The sequence below is a fragment of the Oryctolagus cuniculus genome, chromosome 1, assembly GCF_051225735.1.
Source record: "Oryctolagus cuniculus isolate XC-2025 breed Fujian yellow rabbit chromosome 1, ASM5122573v1, whole genome shotgun sequence".
Classification (NCBI taxonomy): Eukaryota; Metazoa; Chordata; class Mammalia; order Lagomorpha; family Leporidae; genus Oryctolagus; species Oryctolagus cuniculus.
Genome location: NC_142867.1, coordinates 75,388,280 through 75,414,393, shown reverse-complemented (window position 1 = coordinate 75,414,393; position 26,114 = coordinate 75,388,280). Strand labels below are relative to the sequence as shown.

General features: G+C 36.8%; 1 protein-coding gene across 22 annotated transcripts in view; it reads left to right on the top strand.

Moving 5' to 3' along the window:
• Positions 1 to 26,114, top strand: part of DLG2 (discs large MAGUK scaffold protein 2) — a 2,253,656-nt gene that overhangs the window by 1,357,420 nt on the left and 870,122 nt on the right. For 3 of the 22 annotated variants that reach the window (XM_051821291.3, XM_051821278.3, XM_089332063.1), the window contains exon 1: positions 22,986 to 23,129. The exons of the other annotated variants lie outside the window; for them this stretch is intronic. In XM_051821291.3, the coding sequence (XP_051677251.1) occupies positions 23,025 to 23,129 (105 nt within the window). In that variant the 5' untranslated portion in view covers positions 22,986 to 23,024. Of the gene's footprint in view, positions 1 to 22,985; positions 23,130 to 26,114 lie in introns of those variants that run through there. 22 annotated transcript variants of the gene reach the window in all.

The following is a 26,114-nucleotide window of genomic DNA, read 5'->3' as shown; positions in this document are numbered from 1 at the left end:
CACTGGGAAGTAGTAGTATTGACTCAACTCACTGGGTTCCTGTCACTCATTTGGGAAGTAAGCCAGCAAATGGGAGCATATCCTCTCTTTCTAAGCTTTTCAAATAAATATATAATACATAAATGTGAGAGAGATGGAGGGAGATCTTCCTTAAAAAAAAAAAAAGGGAGCAGCTTTGATCTCTAGTTTCCTTTGAAGCCCTGGAATTCAATGATGCCACATGACTTTACATGACTTTATAATTATAACCATAATTACCATTTACTGAGCATTGTTCATACTCCATTATCTTAATTTAAACTTCAAATTAACTGAAGGAGGTAGGTAATCTTATACCCATTTTTCAGATAAACAAATGGACTTTTAGAAGCAAAGTAACTTGCCTTAGTTTATACCATGAGAAAAGCCTATTTGTGGGTGGAGCTTAGGTTGTATATCCTAACTCCTCTAGTAGTATGTAAGTCTATGTTTGTGGATGTTGACTCATTAATGAGGGGCCAGGAAACATCAAATGGTTAGAAAACTAAACTTATTTAAGTCACTGTACATCTCAAAAAGTAATGATTATTGATGGGTTCTCTGTGAATTCAGTAGGTTTAGAGATGGGATAGGAACAGTGTCTCAAAACAGACTACTTATAGGTCTTCTGGAATTTCTATTTATTGTTAATTTTTTTCTTTTAAGAATTAATCATCTTGTAATGGAGATAAATGTATCAGATTCTGGCATGAAAGAGTTCTTTTCCTCCTTTGAAATTTTGGAGACAATTGAAGATGAGTTAAGCATAGTCCCCTCTTCCCAAGCTCAGCGCCCGGTGGGGCTGCTGCAGTTATTCTATCCAAACAACAGATCTGTCTCCTACCCAGTGCAATAGGTAACATCTAGCTCATCCCTAATAAATAATTGCTGAATAAAGAAATGGTATTGTATCCTAAAATTGTCTCTCTTGTTTCTACAGTAGAATGCAAAACATATTCTTTAAAAAGTTAGCTCAGTTTCTCCAGTTTAAATTATGCATAGTAATTTTAAGATATAAACACATGGTACTAAATAATTTAAAAATTGTTTCTTTAGGAAGATGAATCTTGGCCATTCTGAAGAGTAACACTGGCCTCTGCTGTGTCTAGTCCTGCTCCGATTATATCCTCTAGGACGTGCCTCTGCCCAGGTTACAGGGTTACCTGTACAGCATTGTCGTTTCTGGAACTGTAAGCCCTAATGTGTTAAACAGCTGCGATTCCAGGCAGAGTCTGTTTTTGGTGGTGGTCATGATGATGCAGGAAGGAGGGAGAAGGTGGCGTTAGGAGGCTTGCACCCTCATTTCTTTCTGCAGAACGTCTAGCTATTGCATGGTTGGTGAAATGTGGCTTATGTTTTAGACCAGTGATTTTTAAATTAGGGGTGATTATTTCTGATGAGTTCTGGATTGTCCACATATTCATCTCTTCATTTCAGTAACAGCTCAGCTTAGACACATCCCTCTTATTGAAGCTCTCATTATATGTAGTTTTTCTCACCCTGAGCATTAATAATACTTTCCAATTATGATTTTAAGGTATGCTGTGATGACCTTCTGTCCCACATTGTGTGGACTCTAAGGAAATCTAGAGATCAATGGTGAATCAATGACCAAACCTGTTTGCAAAGTTCATGGCTGGATTATTGGAGCGTCTCTAAACTGGTCTTTTGCTTCTCTTGCAAACAAAACCCATCCATCTAAGCTGCCAGAATATTCCAAAACACCCTCTTCTCCAAAATGTCTTGTATTACCTTCTTAAAATCCTTCAGTGACTCCACACTGCCTATGTGATCCATGTCAGAGTTCCTTAGTGACAACGAAGTCCCCAGGACCCACCCATTGACCAACTTTAAACGGGCTCCTTACCTTCCAAAGCACTTAATACTCTCCTGAAAACACACTGTGTATCATCTTGTTTCTGAACTTTCTTTCTCTGTCGACTTCGATGAGGCTCAGTAAATAGGACATTTTTTTTCCTTTAAGAGCGAAGCCAGATTAGATTCAGAGGCTGGATTCTGACAGAGATTTTAAAAATCAAAATTATTACTAATAATGGGCTTGCCAAGATCCCCTCAACTCGATTTACCCCTCAGATTGTCAGCTTCTCCTGCAGGGGCATAACTTCACCATGTTCAGAGAGAGAATGCTGGGATCTGGCAGGCAGGACAGCTTCCAAAAGGAAGGGCTAAGCTGAGCATTCCCAATTCCTTTACTCAGATTTACCCAGCAGCAAACTTCCTTTTCCTGGGTGTGAAGAAAGAAGCCAGTGCCTCCATATGTAACCATGGGAGTGAAGAGTAATCTACTATGCGTGCGCTTCTCAGAGCCTGGAAAATCCTTTTCTCCTTTTTCTTCCTGCGGAATTCCTGCCACCCCTGCACCTCCAGCCCCAGTGACGTTTCTTTTTGTCTGTAGTTTTTCTTGTGTAGTCATTCCTTGGCTTTCCTAGGCCAACAAATTTAGCCATGCTGATTTCTTTGTACTCTATATTCGTTCCTTCATGGTATGTTTTATCAATGTAATGAAATGGTTAGTCTATGAAAGTCTCAGTGGCAAGGACAGTATAACTCTTCACCAGTACCCAAGACAGAGCTGAGGCTCTTGTGAGCATTTAATAAATAGAGGGTATGTTTTCCAGATACTTCAGTAAAGAAACTAAGTAAAGATACCTTATTTCGATGACACCAATTTTGTGCTAGGAAATAGGCTGGCAATTTATTCATATTAACTCATCTAACTTACCTTGTAAGACAACATATTAGTCCATCCCAGTTTACAGATGAAGAAATAGCTTCATAGAAGGACTTTGCCTAATTAGCTAATTATTTGTACCTAATTGACCTGTTATATTTAAAATGATTGCTTGTACTTCCAGGATCTTTGAGTCCTCTGTAAGCCACAAATACATTTGTTGCTTGGAATACATATCAAACTGAGATAAAGAGAAAGATGATGCTCGAATGTTATTTTAGCCTAATTTCATAGTTTGCAAATAGATAATGGGGAATACAGATTTGGAGACTTTATGCTTATATTGAATTTTTAATGTTTGTTTTTAGAGAGGGGTCATATATCTCATTTCACTTATAATGTGTAATATAAATTATACCATGTTAATTGTAGCCCAGTAGTTAGGGTGCAGATTAACTGTCAGTCAAGATATTTAATTTAAGCTTTGCATTGCCCATTTAGTCTAAGTGGGCAATATTTTTTCTTTTGTCCCTGACTGTCTTCATTCTGTATTGTGTTGACTTCAACTTTTCATCTTGGATGTGGTTGGATTGCTTTCTTTAATTTGATTTATCTGAGCTTACCCAGCTCTTCCTCGTTGTAGTCAGTGTTTCATTATATATGATAAACGTCTACCTCATCTCTAAAATAGTTTACCAAACTGGTGGGTAGCAAGATTGAAAACTACTAATGATAAAACAATAGCTGAGAGGTATTGAGTGCTTACTGTATGCAAGTATTCTGCTAAGTGCTATGTGTGCATTTTTTATAGCCTTCTTCACAAAAATTTGTGGAGTGGTCACTTTCCTTTCCCATTTTTAAGTAAGATCACAAGTGCAGGAGAGTTTAAAACAGGTTGCTCAAATCAGCACTGAGTGAGTGGTGGAGTTAGAATTCACAGCTTGACTGACTCACTTTAAAACCTTGTTTTTTTTGTTTTTTTTTTTTTGTTTGTTTTTTTTTTTTTTTTTTTACAGGCAGAGTTAGAGAGAGAGAGAGAGAGAGAAAGGTCTTCCTTTTCCATTGGTTCACCACCCCGCCCCCCAATGGCTGCTCCTGCTGGGGCACTGCTGCAGGAGTGCTTCTCCAGGTCTCCCATGCAGGTGCAGGGCCCAAGGACCTGGGCCATCCTCCACTGCACTCCCGGGCCACAGCAGAGAGCTGGACTGGAAGAGGGGCAACCAGGACAGAATCCGGCACCCTGACCGGGACTAGAACCCTGTGTGCCAGTGCTGCAGGCAGAGGATTAGCCTAGTAAGCTGCAGTGCCGGCCAAAACCTTTCTTTTTAAACCACTCTGCAAACAAAAGCACCATTCCTACTTTCTGGAAGCTGAGCACTATCTTAAGAGGCAGACAAGATTGAGGTTAATTCTGTTTCTACAGGTAACAAACTTATTAAAGATCCTAGATATGTCACTCAGTGTCTTTACCACTTGCTTTTCTAGCTCGTTAAATGGGCATAAACCCTGTATTATGGGGTTACTTCATTGAAAGACTCAGTATACTAGGAGCTTAATGCTGTACTTGGTGGCTGTTCAATAGATGATAAATCTCTTTGTCCCTCACACAGAAAAAATAATCACTCCTTATGTTTCCAAAGCATTTTCACATCTTTTCTTTGAGCCGCAGAAGATCCCTGTGGTGACAAGGATTTTTATACCAGTTTTATAGTGTAGAAACTAAAGACTCAGAAAATTCAAGAGACTTAGTTTAGGTCATAGACCTCATAAGCATCAGGGCAAGCGCCTCACATTCTCACTCCTTTTTGTTTCACAGTGCATACTGTTAGAGGAACATGGAAAGTCAAGTCAGAAAGCAAAGGATGCCAATGAAATCTAAAAGGTTTCCTACATGAAAAAAACACTTTGAAAAGAGTTATTAAATCATCTGTCTCTCCTTTCCTTAACAGGCAAAAATGTAGACAGAACACTGTCTGGAAGTAAGGTTATGCTCCATTAGAAAGATTGTTTCCTTTGCTGGTGAAGGCCATGATCTGAGTTGGCATCTAATCGTATTTGCTTATTTCAGAGCTGCAGATACTCAGCCTTTTCTGAGGACTGTTTTGTAATAAGCTGACAGCAACCCTGAGTATTATCACAACAAGTAGAGTTGGTTATCGGGAACAATCTTCCTGCTACTTGTTAATGAAAAGCAGGGAGCCCCCTAAAGAATGCATGACCATGATATAGATCCGGTTACTATTCTCTGGGGCCTTGCCTTCCAGCCATGTGCACTTTGAAACAGCCTTTCCTTTGTTTTTTCTTTCTTTGACTATCACCCAGTCCCTTAAGATTGACACATACAGACTAGAAGTAGGGATGGTCACTGTAAACTGCTCAAAATCCCGCAGTTTGCATTTAATCTCTCGCAGCTCTTTTCCCTGCCCCTGCCTTGTTCACCATCCAGAGTGAGACAGCTCTGAGTGGATCTTCTCTAATTTGGGGCTAGGAATTCTCTTATGTCCTCCACTGGGCTGCAGGAATTTGGAAAGTGACCTAAAAGGGATACTTGTGAGTCTGGAGCTTGGGAAAAAGATTCATTTATCTGGAAGAAGAACTTTGTTTCTAGATCTATCTCTATACATAGAAAGTTTATCTTTATACTCATACTAAGAGAATGTCTTAGGATGTTTCCCCACAAGCTGGGGTGCAGAGTTCATTTTTTCTCTGTATTGCAAAAGGCTTGGATTGCAATTACTTTTTGGATCCCCGACTGCCTGGGCTACAATGGGATTTTTTAATATTAAAACGCACAGGTCAGTGAAGGCCAAGGTTTAGTTGATTCTTATGGTTTTCCTAATTCCCTCACAATAGCTTGGGCCAACATTTTTCAATTCCAATTTTGTAGGTTTACCATAGAAGTAATGTTACCTAATGACTATGCTTTTGTTTTCCATTTTTGAAAGGGAATATCTTTTGTTACATTTGAAAGAACTTAAAAATGAGAAACCTAAGGATTAACTTTTTAATTAGATATAATGATTAGAAACTCTTCATCACAGCAGTTTCCCTTTCATTATAAAGGAAAGTTGACAGTTCCTGTTCAATTAGTGCTCATTGAAATGTTTCTAAAATGAAATTATTGTGAGTAAAAGGACATCAAAAAGCATCTGACATGATTAAGGCCCTGCTTTTTGACTTTTTGAAGAAGAGAAACTCCTAATTACAAAGAAATTGTTACACAATGTACAAAACAATATATTCTGTGCATAAGCAATATTTAGGTCTCAGTGATTATAAAACTAAATATCATAAAAGCTTTACCCCACTATAAATGTTTGTGATCCTTGTGTTAACTGACTTTTAATCACGCCAATATGGTTCAGTGAAATCAAATTTACAAGACTTCTTTTGGTGGAATCCATTATTGGTAACTATGTTACTGGTCTTTCAACTTTGAAAGAGTTTACATGTTACTGTCTTAACTTCATAGTATAATTTCAAGGGTTTTATTTAGTTTAATTTGAGGTTTTTCTATTGATACATTAACATTCTAGGCACTATTTTATTTGGGATGAATATAACTTTAGATGTTATGAGAACTGGAAATAAATGCTTTCAATGACACTGAACCTTAGTTACAGCTCTTAGTTCCACCTGGGAACCACCTAGCAGGTGAATCTTCACTGTACTCCCTGCATCCACAGTGCTTACCTCTCTAGTGTTCAAAACAATACCTGCCAAAATATCCTATCTGTTTAGCTTTTCATTACCTAACGTATCATGTAGAAATTTACCCCTCATCCTTTAAGCCTTCTATACTTGCCCCTTCTGCATAGCACTAATAATATTAACATAATGATAATACTATTGATGACAGCTAACATCTGTTTCTTATTTATTCTGCTCTTTCTTACATTCTAAGAAATGTTAAAACCCTCAAATATCCTAAGAGATTACTAATATGATTATTAATTATTATCTTTCACAATTTACAAGGGAGAAAAATGAGAGCTGGTGATATATTTTTTTTCAAATTCACAAAGTAAATAATGGAAAAGTTCTCAGACACATTCTTCTTTCCCAATAAAGTATTATTTTTATTAATTATTGTTCTACTGCCTAAAAGTTTTACTAAAATCAAGGGCTATCTGTCTGTAGTCTCCACACTTTTCCTTTTAAATCCAAACTGCATTACTTTGCTTTTTTAGCTAGTGGATGCCCCTTGCTTACCTGATAATTCAGAATCACTTTCTTTTGGATCTCACTTGATCTCAGTTGTCCCATCACAGAAATTAAAAATCTTAATGTGTTGTACTATGTGAATTAATGGTAAAACTACTACCCAAACAGTACTGTATACTTTGTGTGTCTTTGTGAGTGCAGTCTGTTGAAATCTTTACTTAGTATATACTAAGTTGATCTTCTGTATGTAAAGATAATTGAAAATGAATCTTGATGAAGAATGGGATGGGAGAGGGAGTGGGAGATGGGATGATTGTGGGTTGAAGGGAGGGAGGTTATGGGGGGGAGAAGCTGCTATAATTCAAAAGTTCTACTTTGGAAATTTATATTTATTAAACAAAAGTTAAAAAATAAAATATAAAGCAGAGAAAAAAGAAATTAAAAATCTCAAAGTCATGATTAATGCCACCATTTTCCTCTCTATGAAATAGAGCAACAAAATATTTTTGTGATTTTTGTATGTTTGAAAGGGAGAGAGAGAGAGATGAAGACAGAACTGAAAGAGACAGAAATAGAGGGAGAAATGGAGAGAAGTTGAAGTAAGGGAGAAAGAAAAAAGGAAAAGAGAGAAGGGAGGAAGAGAGAATTAGAGGAGAGATAGAGAGACTTAAGCAATACTCCTAAAACATGTAGCTGTTACTCACTGATTGACTGAAGAAAGAAATGTGGAGTGCAGATTCCCAGGGAGCTTTCTGTAGGGCCACTTTGGTATCTTAAAAAGGTGAAGGCAAAACTGAACCTGTGTAAATCCCAGGGCTTTAACAGAGCAAAGAGTATTCCTAAAAAGACCAATGATTTAGTTCCGTTTCTGTTACTATATTACTGCATAATCATAGGCTCAGTCCACTTCTCTGAGTCTGTTTCCTGAAAATGAAAATGCAGTGGAGATTAGACCCTAAAGGTGCTTATGAACTAGTAAGATAATAAAATATCTGATATATGTATTGTACAAACATAAAAGTACAGATATGCAAAGAAAGAATAGGAATTATTTAATGGGCACTTATTTTATGTTGGACACATATATCAACTCATTTAATCTTTACAACAAACATATGGCATAACTATCATTATCAAACCCATTTTCCAGTTGAGGAAACAGGCCTGACGTAGAATAACCTGATCAAGATCAAACAATTGAAAAAGCAATGAAGAATAGGTTCTAATGCAGGAAGTCTTACTCCAGATTTGCATGCTTAGTGATTATCTATGCCTCTGCAGAGAGAAAAGGGAAAACACAGGCTTCAGCCCCAGCCCTTGGCTCCAGGATGGGATGCAAGCACCCCTGACTTGACTCCTCTCCATGACTCAGAGACATCTCCTTGTCAGGTCTTTGAATAATGTGCCCTGCCCTCACTCAGCCATTTTTTATTGTTGTTGCTTACCATCATAGCCTTTGGGCCTTACAGAACCAGTTCAGTGGATGGAAGAACTGAATAACTGTGCCGTATAGATTTTGCTGTTCAAAATCTTGGAAAATAGAAGTGCATTAGGCATGATGAAAGTGCTATTTAAAAGAACTTCAATTTCCAGTTGAGAGTTTTCTGTTTGGGCATACTTAGGCAGCATAAAAAGATAATTTTAATCAGACATCCTTAGATGTTATTTCATGTTCTAGTTAGCAATTTTCAATGCATTCAGTAAGATCAGGGTATCTTAACCTGTCATGTGATTACTTTCCTCCAGGTTGTTTATTAGAGTGGACCACAAGGTTAAAGGATCATAAAAGCAAATTCACTCAAGGGAGTTACTGCTTTTTTTTCTTGCATTCCTATTATATGAGAAGCCCTAACCACCTCCCTCTTATACCAAATACGCAAGGAGTTTTTAAAAGCATCTGATCAAAGCATCATTGGAAGATGCTGTGAGGCCCTGAGCATTTCAGTCCTTATGATAGAGCTAGTTGTCTGTTACTGTACATAGACTACACGGACAAAATGCAATAGAGACGCAGATGTGAGAGGTGTAAAGTAATCTGAGGAGGTAAAAATATGTGATAGTGGTAGTAAAATGATACATGCTAATAAGAAAAATTGAGAGTGGTAAAATCTAGGCTCAATCCTAGGTCTTACTGATGGTGTTATTTGGGGACCTATCATTTACCACTCAAGTGTCTGTTACCTCAATTTAGAAATGCAGTTACTAACTCTGGTTCTACATATTCTATGGGTGTTGTGTGGAATCAAATTAATTCATTAATTTAACAAATGTTAATTACAGACTGGTCTCATGTTGGATGCCATGTTCATACAGATGTGATGAAAGGCTGATTTCTTTCCATAGTGGAGAAGTTAGTGAGGAGTTCAACAATACTCTAAGGTTCACTCAAAAATCACAGAAAAGGTTTACAAATCAGGTTTCATGAAAATCTATAATAGAATTCCTGAGCAAGGTATGGGGCAATAGTTTTCAGTTGTGAATAATTTTGTTCCCCCAAGGGATAGTTAATAATGTCTGAAGACCTATTTAACTGTCACAACTGGATGAAGAAATTCCTAGCAACATCTGGTGAATAGAAGACAGAGATCTTGGTAAGCCTCCTACAATACATAATGGAGTTAATATTTAAGCAATCAGTGGGAGAGAAATCTTGAGAAGAGATGAAAGATTTGAGGCAGAGGAACTAGAATTCGTATTGGAATGAAATGAGATTGGAATTCCTCATATTTGCAGTACTGGGAGTGGGCCTGTATCACTGAGGCATTGAGAGGGAGAAGGTGGCACCAGGTGCCTTTGGTGACAGCCAGACTGTGAGCACAGAGTCAAGATGAAATACAAATGGGAGCTCCTATGATGCAGCCGTCTTACTGGAGCAGTTGAATGGGGAGAGTTGGAACTTACTGGATAAGCTGATTAAAGGGAAGAAGGGGCAGGAGGATAAAAATTAAAATTATTAAACTGCTAAATCTAAGAGATCTGAACAATACCTGAGTGGAGAAGAGCAGCACACAGTAGGATATCCTATTCAGAAGATAAATCTGGACCAGAAAAATAAAGGAAAGCACCATCAACATTCTAATATTTAAATCTGTGAATAGCCGGTCTGGCATTGTGGTATAGTGGGTGAAGGCACTGCCTGTCAAACTGGCATCCTGTATGGGTGCTGGTTTGAGTCCCAGCTGCTCCATTTCCTATCCAGCTCCCTGCTAATGCATCTAGGAAAGCAGCAAAAGATGGCCCAAGTCCTTGATCCTCTGCAATCACAAGGGAGGCCTGGAAGAAGCTCCTGGCTCCTGGTTCCTGCCTTCAGATTGGCTCAGCTCCAGCTCTTGCAGCCATCTGGGAAGTGAACCAGCAGATGGAAGATCTCTCTGTCTCTCCCTCTCTCTCTATCTCTGTACTCTGACTTTCAAATAAATAAATCTTTTAAAAAATAAATAAGTGTGGGAGTAGGGAGAAGGTGAAAATTAACTGAGAGAACTCAGTTAATTGCGCCAGTGGTGCAATGGATAACGCGTCTGACTACGGATCAGAAGATTCTAGAACTCCTAATTGTGAAAGTACATTATCAGTCATGACATACTCTTTGAACCATATTCTTTTTTTTCTTTTTTAAGATTTGTTTTATTTATTTGAAAGAGTTACAGAAAGATGTAGAGTCATCTGCTGGTTCACTCTCCAGATGGCCGCTACGGCCAGAGCTGAGTGGAGCTGAAGCCAGGAGCCAGGAGCTTCCTCTGGGTCTCTCATCTGAGTACTCCTTTCCCAGGCCAAAGCAGTACCAAAGCAGAAGAGGAGCAGCCGGGACTTGAACCGGCACCCATATGGGATGCCGGCCCTCCAGGCTGGGGCTTTAAACCACTGCACCATAGCTCTGGCCCCCATAATCACGTTCTTATGATTATCAACATTAATAAAGCATTTTTCACATATAGCATTTTTCATGATGAACCAGACAATGTGCTAGAGGCCGGGGTTAAATAGATGACCAAGATTGACACCTGTTCACAAGAAGATTCAGGAAAACAAGTAGGAACAGAGTAGACATATTAAATTCTTTTTTTAAAGATTTATAAATTTATTTGAAAGAGTTACACAGAGAGAGAAGAGGCAGAGAGAAAGAAGTCTACCATCCACTGGTTCACTCCCCAGTTGGCCAGGAGCCAGGAGCTTCTTTCAGGTTTCCCACATGGGTGCGGGGGCCAAAGCACTTGGGCCATCCTCCACTGCTTTCCCAGGCCACTGCAGAGAGCTGAATCAGAAGTGGAGCAGCTGGGACTCAAACAGGTGCCCATATGAGATGCTGGCACTGCAGGCAGTGGCTTTACACGCTACACCACAGTGCTGGCCATAATATTAAATTCTTTTTTTTTTTTATTTAACAGAGTTAGACAGTGAGAGAGAGAGAGAGAGACAGAGAAAGGTCTTCCTTCTGTTGGTTCACCCCGCAAATGGCCGCTATGGCCGGAACTACGCCGAGCCAGAGCCAGGAGCCAGGTGCATCTTCCTGGTCTCCCATGCGGGTGCAGGGGCCCAGACACTTGGGCCACCTTCCACTGCCCTTCCCAGGACACAGCAGAGAGCTGGACTGAAAGAGGAGCAATCGGGACTAGAACCCAGTGCCCATATGGGATGCTGGCACTGCAGGCGGAGGATTAACCAAGTGAGCCATGGCGCTGGCTCCCCCCACCAAATGTTAAATTCTTAATACCGTACTATAAATGACTTCATGGAGCTTTCCTTATATTAAGAGAGTCCAGGAGCCAGCACTGTGGCGTACCGGATAAAGCTGCAGCCTGAGATGCTGGCATCCCAAATGGGCACCTGTTGGAGTCCCAGACGCTCTACTTCCAATCCAGCTCCCTGATAATGTGCCAGGAAAGCAGAGGAAGTGCTTGGGCCCCTGCACCCATGTGGGAGACCCAGAAGAAGCTTCTGGTTCCTGCTTCAGATTGGCCCGGCTCCAGCTGTTGTGCTGTTGTGGCCATTTGAGGAGCCTGCCAGCAGATGAAAGATCTTTCTCCCTCCCTCTCCCTCTCCCTCTCCCTCTCCCTCTCCCTCTCCCTCTCCCTCTCCCTCTCCCTCTCCCTCTCCCTCTCCCTCTCTTCCTCCCCTCTACCCCCATATTTCTTTAAATCTTTAAAAAAAAGAAGAAAAGCCGTAATTTTTTTTAAAAAAAAAGAGTCCATAGAAGAGTGAGTGCTGTGGCAGGAGAAGCCGATACAGACAGACTTCATCTGCCTCATACTTCTCTGCAGGTTAGTTATGGCTTTGACTGTGTCCTGAGGTTTCAAAGAAGACCTAGAGTCCTGCTTCCTCCAGTCAACTTTCAGATATCTCACTTTCTCTCCTCAGGGTACTGAACTTGTAGTCCATTGACTGCAAGGCACAAAGCACAGCAGTCTACTACAACGACTTGCACCTCTTAAGCATGTTTGAGTCTCAGGCATGACTCAGCCATAGACTATATAGCACGACTTTGTATTGTATTGTTTGGATTCCAATATTCCACGGGTCGTATCTTGTCCTCTGTAAAATTACTGTATACAGTGAAAGTTCATTTGGCATTTTTGCCTGGTACTGTCATGTTAGTCTTCCCATGTCAAAGAAGAAATATTATTCTCTGTCTTACATAAGAGAAAATGGGTCACATGTCAGTTTTTTTTTTTTTCCTAAGAGCCATGACCAAATGCTTCATAGATCTTTGTAAATACAGGAGATCCAGGTATATATATATATATTTTTTGAAAATTTAGTTATCTTTTATTTCCTATTCTAGATCCAATTCATAGCAATAATATCAAGCAAAGCCTGAGAAAATCTGTGCTATTCCAGTCTCAATGCTGGGTCTGGCAGCATATTGGCTTTTGCTCTCTGAGCTTGCAGTTTAGTGGCAAATACAGGAAACAAAGGAAATAAATAGGGTTCAGGGAGAAAAACATTTGGAGGCTGCATACTTTAGATGGAGGTGTAGTAGTGGTCGGGAAAGTTGGCTGTACAATTATCTAAATCATTGATCACTGATCAATGTGTATTGGACTAGACTCAAAAACATGAATATCTTAAATCTATTATTTAATCTTTTATCTTTTAATCTATTATTTAATCTTAAATCTATTAATTTACTTATTAAATAAGTAAATAGATTTAAATTAATTAATGTTCTAAACATGAATGATAGTGCTTATTCTGTGTAAAACACTACTTTAAAGTTTTTCAAGTATTAACTCTGTTAATCCTCAACAATCCTATGAGATAAGTACTATTATAATCTCCATTTTACAAATATATAACTGAAACAAAGAGAAACTAAGGAACTCATCCAAGGTCACATGGCTAGTAACTGCTAAAGCAAGTTATCTTAGCCTCTGTGACATATTTCTTTACTTGTAAATTAAATATAAGGAGGGTACCATGTGGAAAAGTAGTTTAGTATCTGCTAACACTAACCGATAGAATAAATAAAGGGGAGAGTGATCCAACATGGGAAGTGAGATACTCAGCAGACTCATAGAATGGCGGATGTCCTAAATAGCACTCTGGCCTCAGAATCAGCCCTAAAGGCACTCGGATCTGGCTGAAAAGCCCATGAGAGTATTTCAGGCATGGAAAGCCAAGACACGCTGGCAAAAAGATCTCTGTGAGTGAGATCCCAGTGGAAAGAACAGGTCTTCAAAGAGGGAGGTGCCTTTCTCTGAAAGGAGGAGAGAACCTCCACTTTGACTATGACCGTGTCTAAACAAGATAAGAGTCGGAGAACTCAAGGGGCTTCCATAGCCTTGGAAACTCATGACTGGTGCATAGGGAGATTACTGATGCCAGAAACAGGAGTGTCAATTGGTAAAGTCAACAACAGGAGTCACTGTGCACTTACTCCTCATGTAGGATCTCTGTCCTTAATGTGCTGTACACTGAGGCTTAATGCTATAACGAGTACTCAAACAGTATATTTCACTTTGTGTTTCTATGGGGGTGCAAATGATTGAAATCTTTACTTAATGTACACTAAACTGATCTTCTGTAAAAAAAAAAAAATTATCAATTCCCAACTTGACTCTCACTGGGATTAAACATGACAATAGGTCTGATCTGATTTCATCATCATTTAAAAAAAATCATCTATTATTTTTCACTTTATGTTTCTGTGTGGGAGCAGTGTTGAAATCCTTACTTAAGGTATACTAAGCTGATCTTCTGTATATTAAGATAATCGAAAATGAATCTTGATGTGAATGGAAGGGGAGAGGGAGTGGGAGAGGGGAGGGTTGTGGGTGGGAGGGACGGTATGGGGGGGGGAAGCCATTGTAACCCATGAGTCGTACTTTGGAAATTTATATTCATTAAATAAAAGATAAAAAAAATAAAAAATAAATAAATAAAAAATTAAGTTTTGTCTTGGCAAAGGAGAGAGAGAGAGAGAGCAAGCATCCATCTGCTGGTTCACTCCCCCAAATGACCCCAAAAACAACTGGTTGGGCCAGGCAAGAAGCCAGGATCCTGGATCTCCATCAGGGTCTCCACATGGGTTTCAGGGGCCCAAGTACTTAAGCCATATTCTCCTGCCTTCCCAGGCGCCAGTAACACAGTGCTGGATTGGAAGTGGAGCAGCCAGGACTTGAGGGACTCTATGATATGGGAAGCCAGCATCTGAAGAGGTCCCTTAACCCCACAATGCCAGTCCCACGTCAGTGTTTTCTAATTCGCTTTCCCCTTCCCTTTCCCAGGAAGATATATCAAACTACAAGATTATAATGTTAAACAATGAGAGCTTTCCATATAGGATAAAACCCAGGAATATGAGGTTTTCTGATGATATTTCCCCCAGTAATTTTTAATAAAATTTTAAAAAATAGCTTCAGTGAGGTACAACTAGGTAAGTTTCGATATATAAAACCGTCTATTCAAGATAGTACACTGATATATCACCCCCAAAATTTCTTCACACTGTGCTATAATCCTCCTATTCGACTCACTCCCCCAACCCACCCTACCCACCCCTTCCCAAGCAACTACTATTCTCCTTTCTATCAATATAGATAAATTTGAATTTTCTAGAATTTCATATAAATGAGAACATACATTTTATACTCTATTTTCTTTTGCTTAGGTTAGTAATTTTGTGTTGTTGAATGTATCAGTAATTCATTTCTTTTTAGTGTGGAATAGTATTCTGATGTATGAATATATCACAATTTGCTTATCTATACATTTTGCTTATCTACACATCTTTTAATATAATTTCAAGTTTTTGACTGTTACTAAAGCTTCTGTAAATTTTACATAAAAGTCTTTTAAAGGGCTTATTTAATTTCTCTTGAGTCAATTCTAAGAGAGAGAATGGTTTAATGGTTAAATGGTCAAATCATAGGTATACATGTAACAGTTATGAAAATCACGAAACTACTTCTAAAGGCATTATGTCATTTTAGATTCTTACTAGTACTATATGATAGTTCCATACTTCCACATCCTCACTACCAGTTGGTATGGTCAGTTCTTAATATTAGCCATTCTAATAGATGTATTGTAGTATCTCATTGTGACTTTTAATTTCCATTCCTCTGGTAATTCCTGATAGTGATCATCTTTTCTCATGCTGATTTGCTATCTATAAATCTTCATTGGTGAAGTTTCTGTTCAAATATTTTGCTTATTTTAATTGGATGGTTCATTTTATTATTTTTGAGTTTTGAGAGTTTGTTATATTTATATATTGACATATTTAATCTATTAATTATATATTTTATATGAAAATGGTATATATATAGGAACATATAAAATATATAATTCTAGGTACTTTTAGAAATAACTTCCTACATATATATATACTTTAGAAACAACTTCTTTATCACATGCATGATTTGTAATTATTTTCCTCCATTCTATGGATTGTATTTCTATTTATTAAATAGTGTTTTCCAAAGAACAGAAATTTTTAATTTTGATATATATGATGTAGCAGTTTTTTTCTTTTATGGACTGTACTTTTTGTGTTGTACCTAACTGAAGGTCATAAAGATTTTCTCCTATGATTTCTTATATATATTTAGTTTTTACTATATATATTATATAATACATATTATATAATATAATACTAAATATATATTGTATTATATTTATAATCCATTTTGAGTTAATATGTAGTAAGAGGTGTGGGTCAAAGTTTTTTGCTTTGCATATAGATATCCAGTTGTTCTAGCATCATTTGATGAAAAGTTACCTTCTTTTTTCCTTTAATTATCCTTGTATCTTTGTTGCAAATCACTTGTGTATGTCAACTCCTGGAGTCCATTTTATCCCATTGATATATTTACCTGTCCTTATGCCATTGCCACATTATTTTTTCAAGTTTTATTTTTTCTTTTTCAAAGGGTATTTTGGCTACCGTATGTTCTTTGAATTTCCATGTGATTTTTAGAATCAGTTTGTCAATATTACCAAACAGACCGCTGCAGGGGTATCAAATGAGGTAGTGTTGGGTTTCTAGATCAGTTTTTTATAAATATAAAATTTTAATTTACTTATTTTGATTTTATTTGAATTGCAAAGAGAAAGAGAGAGACAAAGATCTTCTGTCCACTGGTTCACTCCCCAAATGCATGAAATAGTCAAGACTGGGCCAGGCTGAAGCCAGGAGCCAGGAATCCAATCCAGGTCTCCCATGTGGGTGGCAGGGTGCCCAGATACTTGAGCCATCATCTGCTGCCTCCCAGGGTTTGCATTAGCAGGGAGCTGGCTCAAAAGTAGGGGAGCTAGGGCATGAACTTGGCCCTCTTATATGGGATGGGGGCATCCCAGACAGTGACTGATCTGATGTGCTAAATGCTCCCTCCATAAACTTTTAATTCTTTTTGTTTGCTTCAAATAGTACTCATTTAAAAATAATGTGTAGACATTTATACTCGTCAGATGTTATAGCTAACATCCAAAGTAAACTGTCAAAAATCTTTGAAGATTATATGCTTAATTCTAAGGAGCTTTGTAAATTTGCACATTATTGGCATTAGCAAGACTAGAGTTAATTTCCAACTAATAATTTGTATAGAAGAACCATGAGGAACATCTCAACCATTATAATCAGTAAAAGAGTATAATTTTATATTCCACAAAACACAGTGATAATTTTTAGGGTACCCTTGCTTATAAAGTAAAAGGGACCTTGAAAATGTTTGTGGAAAATAGAATTAAAAGATAAGTTTATTTTGTTGCAAAAGTTTTGAAATTTATGCATACTTTTAATAAATGCATTTTCTCCAACTTTTTGAAGGTCACCTATATGGTCATATTAGTATTATATTTTCATTCTTTTTCTTTTCTCTAGACCATGATATCTTAAAAATATTGTGTATTATTTAAACTTCTTGATATTATAACATACATTATTTATGTATGCTTTTATAGACATGTCTCTAAATATTTTATATTTTACCTTAGTGTAAATGGTATTATTATTTTAATTTCTATTTATTTATTGCCAGTATATAGAAATACAATTGAATTTTGTATAGTAATCTTTTATCCTGCAACTTTGCTAAAGTTGCTTATAATTTCCAGCACTTCTTCAGATTTGATGTGATTTTCTACCTAGATGGTTATATCATCCACAAATAAGGATATTTTTATTTCTTCCTTTCTTATCTTTATTTCTTTCTCATGTCTATTTCATTGTCTAGAGCCATTCTCACAGTGTTGAATAGAAATGGTGAGAAGGGGCATTCCTGTTTTGTCCTGAGAGATTTCTCTCTCTTTTTTTAAAGATTTTATTTATTTATTTATTTATTTATTTATTTATTTATTTTTGAGAGGTAGAGCTACAGACAGTGAGAAGGAGAGACAGAGAGAAAGGTCTTCCTTCCATTGGTTCACTCCCCCAGATGGCCACAACAGCTGGAGCTGCACTGATCCGAAGCCAGGAGCCAGATGCTTCTTCCAGGTCTCCTATGCGGGTGCAGGGGCCCAAGCACTTGGGCCATCTTCTGCTGCTTTCCCAGGCCTCGCAGAGAGCTGGTTTGGAAGAGGGACAGCTGGGACTAGCACCGGCGCCCATATGGGATGCTGGTACTGCAGGCAGAGATTTAACCTACTGCGCCATGGTGCTGGCCCCTGAGAGATTTCTTTTTTATATCAGGAATGGATATTGGGTTTTGTAAAATACTATATCTGTGCCCACTAAGATGATGGTATGGTTGTTAGTTTGTTTTGTTTCTTTTAAAAATTAATATAATAAATTACCCTGGTGCATTTTTAAATGTTGTCAATTTTACATTCCCAGAACAAATTCCTACTTGGTCATAATGTGTTGTCCTTTATATATATATGTTGCTGTATTTGCATTAAATTTCCTAAGGTTTTGTTTAGAACCTTTGTATCTTTATGCATGAGGACATATTGGTGTTTGCCTATCTCAATATCTTTATCTGATTTGGGATCAGAATAATTTTGGGCTCAAAAAATGAGTTTTTAAATATTTGTTCCTCTTCAGTTCTCTGAGTTTGTATAGAATTGTTACTATTTCTCCCTAAGTGTTTGGTGGAATTAATGAGGAAAGCCATCTGGCCCTGGAGTGTGCTTGGTGGGATATTTTTAGTTATAAAGTCAACATCTTATTAGATGTATGGCTATGTCCATGAAAGTGACTTGTTTTCTTGAATGAACTTTGCTGGTTTGTATCTTTGAAGGGACTTTCCCACTTCATCTGAAGTGTCAAAATTATCGACAAAAGTTGTTTATGATTTTTCCTTATTAGTCTTTTCAAGTCTATAGGATACAGTGGTGTCATTGTACTTCACACTTATTTAGATCATTTGTTTGTCTTCTTTCCTTCTAATTAGAGAAGGTGATGTCAATTTTACTGATTTTCTCAAAGATCCAGTTTTTAGTTTCACTGATTTCTGTTCCAATCTTTAAATTTCTTTTCATCTTCTAAGTTCAGGCTTCATTTACTATATTTTTCTAATTAGATAAAGTAGAAGCTGAGGTCAGTAACTTGAAATCTTTTTGAATATAGATGTGTAGTGATATAAATGTTCCCCTAAATTACTGCTTTAAAGGCAGCTAGCAATAGTTGATATGTTGTGGTTTATTTTCATCCAGTTCAAAATACATTCTAATTTCCCTTTGATGTCCTTTTTGACCAATGAGTTATCCAGAAATATGTTATTTGGTTTCCAAATATTTTTGAGAATTTTCAGAAATTGGTTTTTTAAAGATTTATTGATTTTATTAGAAAGGCAGAGTTAGACACACACACACACACACACACACACAGAATCTTTCATGTGCTGATTCGCTATCCAAATTGCGCTGGGCCAGGCGGAAGCCAGGAGCTAGGAACTATTTCCTGGTCTCCCACATGAGACTAGGGGCCCAAGTGCTTGAGCCATCTTCTGCTGCTTTTCCCAGGCTCAGTAGCAGGGAGCTGGATTGCAAATGGAGTAGTTGGGACTCCAACTGGATACATTAGCAGATACATTAGCTCACATTGTTTGGCTGTTTTGTGTAAGTCTATATCCTTACAAATTTTCTGTCTATTCTATTAATTATCCAGAGAAGAATATTGAGATCTTCATCTGTCAGATATTTCATGAGAAATATCTCTATTTCTCATTGCTTCTTTGATTTCTCCAGGAAACTAATTCTATCTTTTCAGCTAACCAAGTCTTCTGGGTTACAGCTGATTGCTCCTGTCTGCAATGTGGCCTAGAAGTTGAAGGTTGCAAGATGGGGAAATCACAGAACCAACTTTATCTCAGAATTTATCGCTCACTGTTGTTTTGAAATCCATTCTTTAATGTATTTTGTCCTTTTTTTTTGTTGATGTTTTTGTTGAGAGTACAAATCCAAGCTTTGTTCCTTCATTTTTACTGGAAGTACATTTGCCATAAAATAATATTTAAACTAATGACAAGTAGAAAGTATTCAAATTCAGACTGCTTTATGTATGACAACCCGTCAGATGAAAAGTGTTGTTAAACCTTCTGAGGCTTGCAATATATGTTAGAGCATGGCAGCATGCTTAGATATGACAGACATGTGGCTAGTGACTGTTTAATGGAAAAATAGTAACCATTATTTATCAGGCATTGTGTTAACAGCAAAAAAAAAAAAAAAAACACATATACTCTACTTGTGGACAGGGGCAATTGCATCTTTTGTAGTAGTTGGAAAGAAACAGTGTATTGAAATAATGACATATTTATCTTTGTATTCCCTGTTTCAAATACTGTGGTTGGCTCATAGTAAAGTTAAATAAATACTTGTTAAATTGCATAAAATGGAACCAAGTCAAATATTTGATCAGGTATATATTTTATTCATGGTGTACCCCACTTGAATTTTGAAGATAAGAGGTTTTAGAGGTTATAAAATTGGTTGGGGTTGAATACAAAACAAATACAAATACTTAATTTAAAAAAACTAAGTAATTAATTAACCAAGTAACATGACCAAAATTATTGGGCCACTTAAACCATTTAAAAGTATATCAATTTGACTGTTTTAAAGGATGAGAACTAGGCAAATAATTTGTTGTCAAGAAATTTAAAAAGAGTTTTACTGAATTTACTATCATCAATTCACTAACGAGTGCTTAAAGTTAAGGTTGGTTGGCATCAAGAACAGGAAACTACTAGTTTTCATTTAAAAACAGCCTTGATTCCAGTCCAAATCAAAGTATTATACTGTGTAGTCATTAGTTCAGTTTTTCTCTTGGTATCTTGTTCCTTCCAAGTCAACCATTGATAATGGCCTCTTTTCCACCCTGTGATTTTGCTCTCTCTTTACTCAGGAGATCCCCCTCTATTTTTACATATCCAAATCCTATCCTAATTCAAGCTCTAGAAAAATGCTAAATCTTCCACAAGGCCACCCTAATTTCCCCGTGGATGTGATGTAGTCTTTTACAGTGTTTCATGAATAGTTTATGCTATCTCTTTTAGGGCACTATGGTTTTCAATGCATCTTTGGTTATCTTACCTTTGTATCATCCCTTATATTGACTTTACTCTCCCTAAAGGTAGACTAAATATCTGATATATTTATCTGCTTGTAGTACTATTCAAAAGTATAGCATATGGGAGATGCTTGATAAGTTTGTTGTCAGTGAATAAATGAATGAATGCATGATTAATAGGGCATTTTTTAAAATATAGTGTTTCTATGCATAGAGACCATAAATTCTCTACTTTTTTTCCAGAGTGAGGAAAGAGGGTCTTTTAGATGTTGCTTTAATTAAGGATTGAAGGGGCTTGATAACAAGAGATTGAAGAAGTTCAAGTAATGGCAGAAGAACCAGACGTTGGGATGTGGAATCATGATGAGCATTTACTTTAGAAATTTAGAAAGGATGGGCTGAGATTTTTAGAAGACTTATAAACAACTTTTTAATTTTTTCTGTTGCCTGAGAAATGTAGAACATTTACTAGTAAAGGAATAGTTTCTGGAAGTTGTGGGCTGGCTGGTCGACAGTGCATGAAGAAGCAGCATGTGGCTGGGGCAGATGGGAAAATATAAGGGCAAGAATAAAGGCAGAGGAGGGACTGTGGGTGTGAGCTGAGCAGAAGAACACCATGAATGAGAAAAAGAGAAGGTTAGCTGAATTGATGTCGAAAAACAAACTGTTTAATGGCTTTAGCTTTATGCTGTGCATTCATGAAGTAGCCAGGGAAAACAATTGGCCCAGGTAGGAATTCTGACAGATCAGTTCCACTTCTAATTCCTTTCATTCAAAACTGAAAATTAATTTAACAAGAGGAAAACTTTGCTGGTGTCAGCCTTTAAGATTTTTATGCCACAAGGTCATTAGTATCAAGTAATCTACTGTCTCCAGGTTAGGAATCCCAGAAAAACTAGGTAACCCAAATCTCCAACTCTTCCAAAAATACTACAGCTTAAAAATTTTGTTTAGACTATCAAACTGTTTTGTACAGTTTTTCCCTCATTTTGTACTCTTTGCTTTTTCTAGGTCAATTAAATGCACAATTTATTCTTTACACTGTGTAGTTCCCTCCTTTTGCTTCTGACCTTTCAAAACGCTTGAATAAGTCTCACCTTTTCTGGCTCTGCAACTCGCCCCGGAATCGTGGATTCCTTTGAAACTTCCGAGTGCTCAGAACCTTATATCAGGATACCTTACCTTGTACCACAGCACTTTTACAGAAGCTACAGGAGGTGAGGGAGCTTCACCTGGTTTTGCAGGCTACTGTCTTAAGTGAAGGAAACAGGATATTTCCCCAAATTCTGTTCATATTTTAGGTAGGGCTTTTACTAGCATTTTTTCTTGTTATAGTGAACAAGCTTATTTCTTTATAGTTAAGACATTCCAGTTTTGTGTAGCCCACTCTCAGGTCCCAAGAATATTTAAAGACCCAATGCTCTTTGTATTATCTATGTAAATGTAAATGCTATCTAGAAATAGAAGCAAATGTGATTTTAATATACAGGTAACATGATGATCTAATAATTACCTTTAAATGTTAAGATGAACAGTGGACTGTATTGAATACTCCAATCCTGGCTAATCTGTTGAGATATATAAGTTGTCAGGTAATAAAAGTAGTCATATTCAATAGGTGAAGAACTTATCACACCTAAATCTTAACTAAATTAAGAGAAGAATAAGGTATATTAAGTGAGGCTGTGAGTATGCATGTGGTTAGTGGTATTTCTCACACAGCAAACAAATGCAGACACCTGTGTGTGTGTGTGTGTGTGTGTGCGGCCATGTAACCAATTCCCTTCAATTTTACTACTTTTCACAAGTTACTCAAATTCTACTTACATGGCCTGCCACCCAATTCTTCTGGTAGAAATATTTTTTCATCTCTCTGCCTCCTACCTCTTTCCCCCCACACACTTATGGTATGTGCAATTTTGCCAGACTCGTGTAAAGACAGGGGGACACTGATGAGATTGTGTTTCACAAGTGTGGGAATGAAAATTCTTCCCAATGAAAACATCTGTCTCTGTTCAAGTCATGCCCAGTTATCCCCCAAAAGAAATGTTCTGATTAACTTTTTTTTAAGTCTTAAGATAGCAGTTTGTGTAGCAGATCTAATTAAGAAGTTTATGTAACAGATCTGCAGGGTTTTTTTTTTTTTTCCTTCTTCTACTGGGTTCTTTGAGCTCAGTTTGAGTGTTACCAGCTTTCACTATGCAACGGCCAAGTGCTTCCCGGGCTGAGAATTATCAGTTTTTGTGGGATACCATTGCTTCCTTAAAACAATGTGAACAAGCTATGCAACATGCATTCATTCCGGTAAGGAAAATTTACTTCTATTTTCCTAGCATTTTTATTTTTCTTCTTTTTTCCCTGTTATAGCTATGGAGAAATTCATATGTTCTATGCATTTAAAGACATGTTATCTTCTCTGTAGTTCTTGTTCAGGAAAATTACATGTTTTTTTTTTTTTTTTTTCACTCTGTTTAGAATCTGAATTCTTAGTAGGAGCAAACATTGGTCAGGAAGGTTGAGTAAGCAGTGCCCAAACAAACTCTGTTCAAGAGGACAGTAGTTGGTAATAGTAACATGTATTATAGGAAAGGTGCAATATTGATATTCCTCATATTGATATTTGAAATAAACTTCAATGTATATGTCCTGGCTGCTTCTCCTCAAACTACTTAGAATTGCGTGAATGTACTTTTCAATTGGATTTGATATGTATAGATCGAGGAGCAAACAATTATCAAATTTCTGTGATTTACTTATTCAAGTAAAGTAAAATCCATCATAAAACTTCTCCTGAGAAATGTAATTATTTCTTCTCAAAAGTAATGATGCAATATGTATATATTTATAAACATGTGTTATAAAAGTATAGAGATATTCAGAGTGAATTAATGAGTGTGTCAGTGTCATTGTTTTTTGTATTGCAGAAATGATATCTGTGCTTATAATTTGCCCAATTAGAGAAGATAGTTTGGTTATATTTGATATACTGATGGAAAAGTAGGACTTGGAGGAAGAATAAGAAGATGTTTGATTATTTTAATAGGATATATTTTGAAGTGTTGATAGCCAATGAGGAATGAGAATACCTTCTTAAAAATTATTTTGAATCCCTTCTGGAGAAATATTATTTCTAATATTACAATCTCAAGACATATACTTCTAACAATAGCTGGAGTAAATATTCCTTGAAGTTCAAGTGTTTTCAAGTGATTTGAGTTAGATATCATATCTTTCCTCCATAACTTGGGAATCACCCTAAATGTTGCCAAGAATTGCTATATTTGAAGTTCTTCTAGATGACCCACTTTTTCTAATTGATCTCTAATTTTGACTATTAATGCCATTAAAAATGCATAATTTTTCCAAGGTAGAAGCTGGACTGTTAAGAACAGGAGCTGGGACTTGACACTCCAACACGGGACAAGAGCATCCCAGATGGCAATCTTTCTGCAGCAACACCTGCTCCTATTTTGTACATTTTAACTCCATGATATATCTTTGATAAACATACACAAATTTATACACAGAGTATAGGCATATTTAACATTTCTGCCTTATGATACACTTCATTGTTTAAATTCTAAAAATATACATGTTCTATCATCTTATTCTATTTTTTTATTTTTTTTTATTTTTTTTAACTTTTATTTAATGAATATAAATTTCCAAAGTACGACTTATGGATTACAATGGCTTCCCCCCCATACCGTCCCTCCCACCCACAACCCTCCCCTTTCCCACTCCCTCTCCCCTTCCATTCACATCAAGATTCATTTTCGATTATCTTAATATACAGAAGATCAGCTTAGTATACGTTAAGTAAGGATTTCAACAGTTTGCTCCCACACAGAAACATAAAGTGAAAAATAATAGATGATTTTTTTAAAATGATGATGAAATCAGATCAGACCTATTGTCATGTTTAATCCCAGTGAGAGTCAAGTTGGGAATTGATAATTTCTTTTTTTTTTTTTTTTTTTTTTACAGAAGATCAGTTTGAACTATATATGATTCAATCAAGGCCCTACCTTAAAAAAACCCTAATACCTCAAAGTCAAATATTGAAAAATAAACAATGTGTAGGAAGTATAAAAATATATATGTCATTATGTAGAAGAATAGTTGATCTTAGAAAAAAATGACCTGAAAAGTTTACAAGCAGACTGATATGTGTATTCTGAACATATGATTAGAATGAAGAGCCACCTAGATGGTCTGGTTCATCTCTTACACATACAATAAACTGTAGATCACAAATAGTTTCTCAGTCAGTGCAATTATGTGGGCCAATAATAAATCTGACATAAATTTCAAGTCCTGATACAGTCTGTTCCCAGAGAACCTCCCTGTGTAGCCTAAAATTCACGTTGGTTAAACGAAACTTAAAGCAGCTGATACCTGGATAATGCTGCCTAAAATAGTCTGCAAAGAAGAAAAAAGCCAAAGTGTTAAGTCATTCAAAGTTTTTTGCAAGGTTTTATTTCACAAGTCATGCCATGTCCTGTAGTGATAAATTGGAAATGAAATTTAGAGTCTCAACCAGGTTCATCTGTGGACCCAAGAGCTCCAAGGACAAAAGAGCAGCACAAAATTTCTCACATCTTTTAGAATAAAGGTCTTGCCAAGGTGAAATCCTAAATAATTATTGAATGCATGAATGACAAGAAGGTCTTTCATAAACTTCTGTAAATTGGTTCCACCCCTGCAGCCAAATGGGAATCCTATAGACGGTATCTTTGAGTATCAGATAAATCAAGGGGCTTGTTATTTTTTAAAAGTGAATGGATATGCTTGCAAAAACAGCATCTCTAATAAGGTTTTTGAATAGAAATAGTCTTGTATTTTTTATTCACTCTGTTTATCTTGTTGACTTGCATTTTATGGAGTCCTTACTATGTGCCAACTACTATTCTAGGCATGGGATAAAGGACTACAGATATACTAACAACTTCTTTGTGACTCTATCACTTTGTAAGGGAGACTGCGTTGCCCCTTGACCAAATGGTGCCATACTTTCTCCTGTTGCAATGTACAGGTTGATTTTTCTTATGTTGCTAGTTACTGTATTTGCATTTGGTAAAGACACCCATGTTGGGGTCCTCAGTGAATTTTTTTTTCCTGCCCATATTACTGCTGAACTCTGAACTTATGTCATGCAAACAATGGTTGCATTAGTATTCATTCATTTCAGGAGAAAAAGGTTTTTGAGCCTACTGTGAACGTCATGTAGAAAAAATAGGTAAATCAGGAAGATCCTTGATTGGAATTCCATCCCCTGGAATTTTCCAA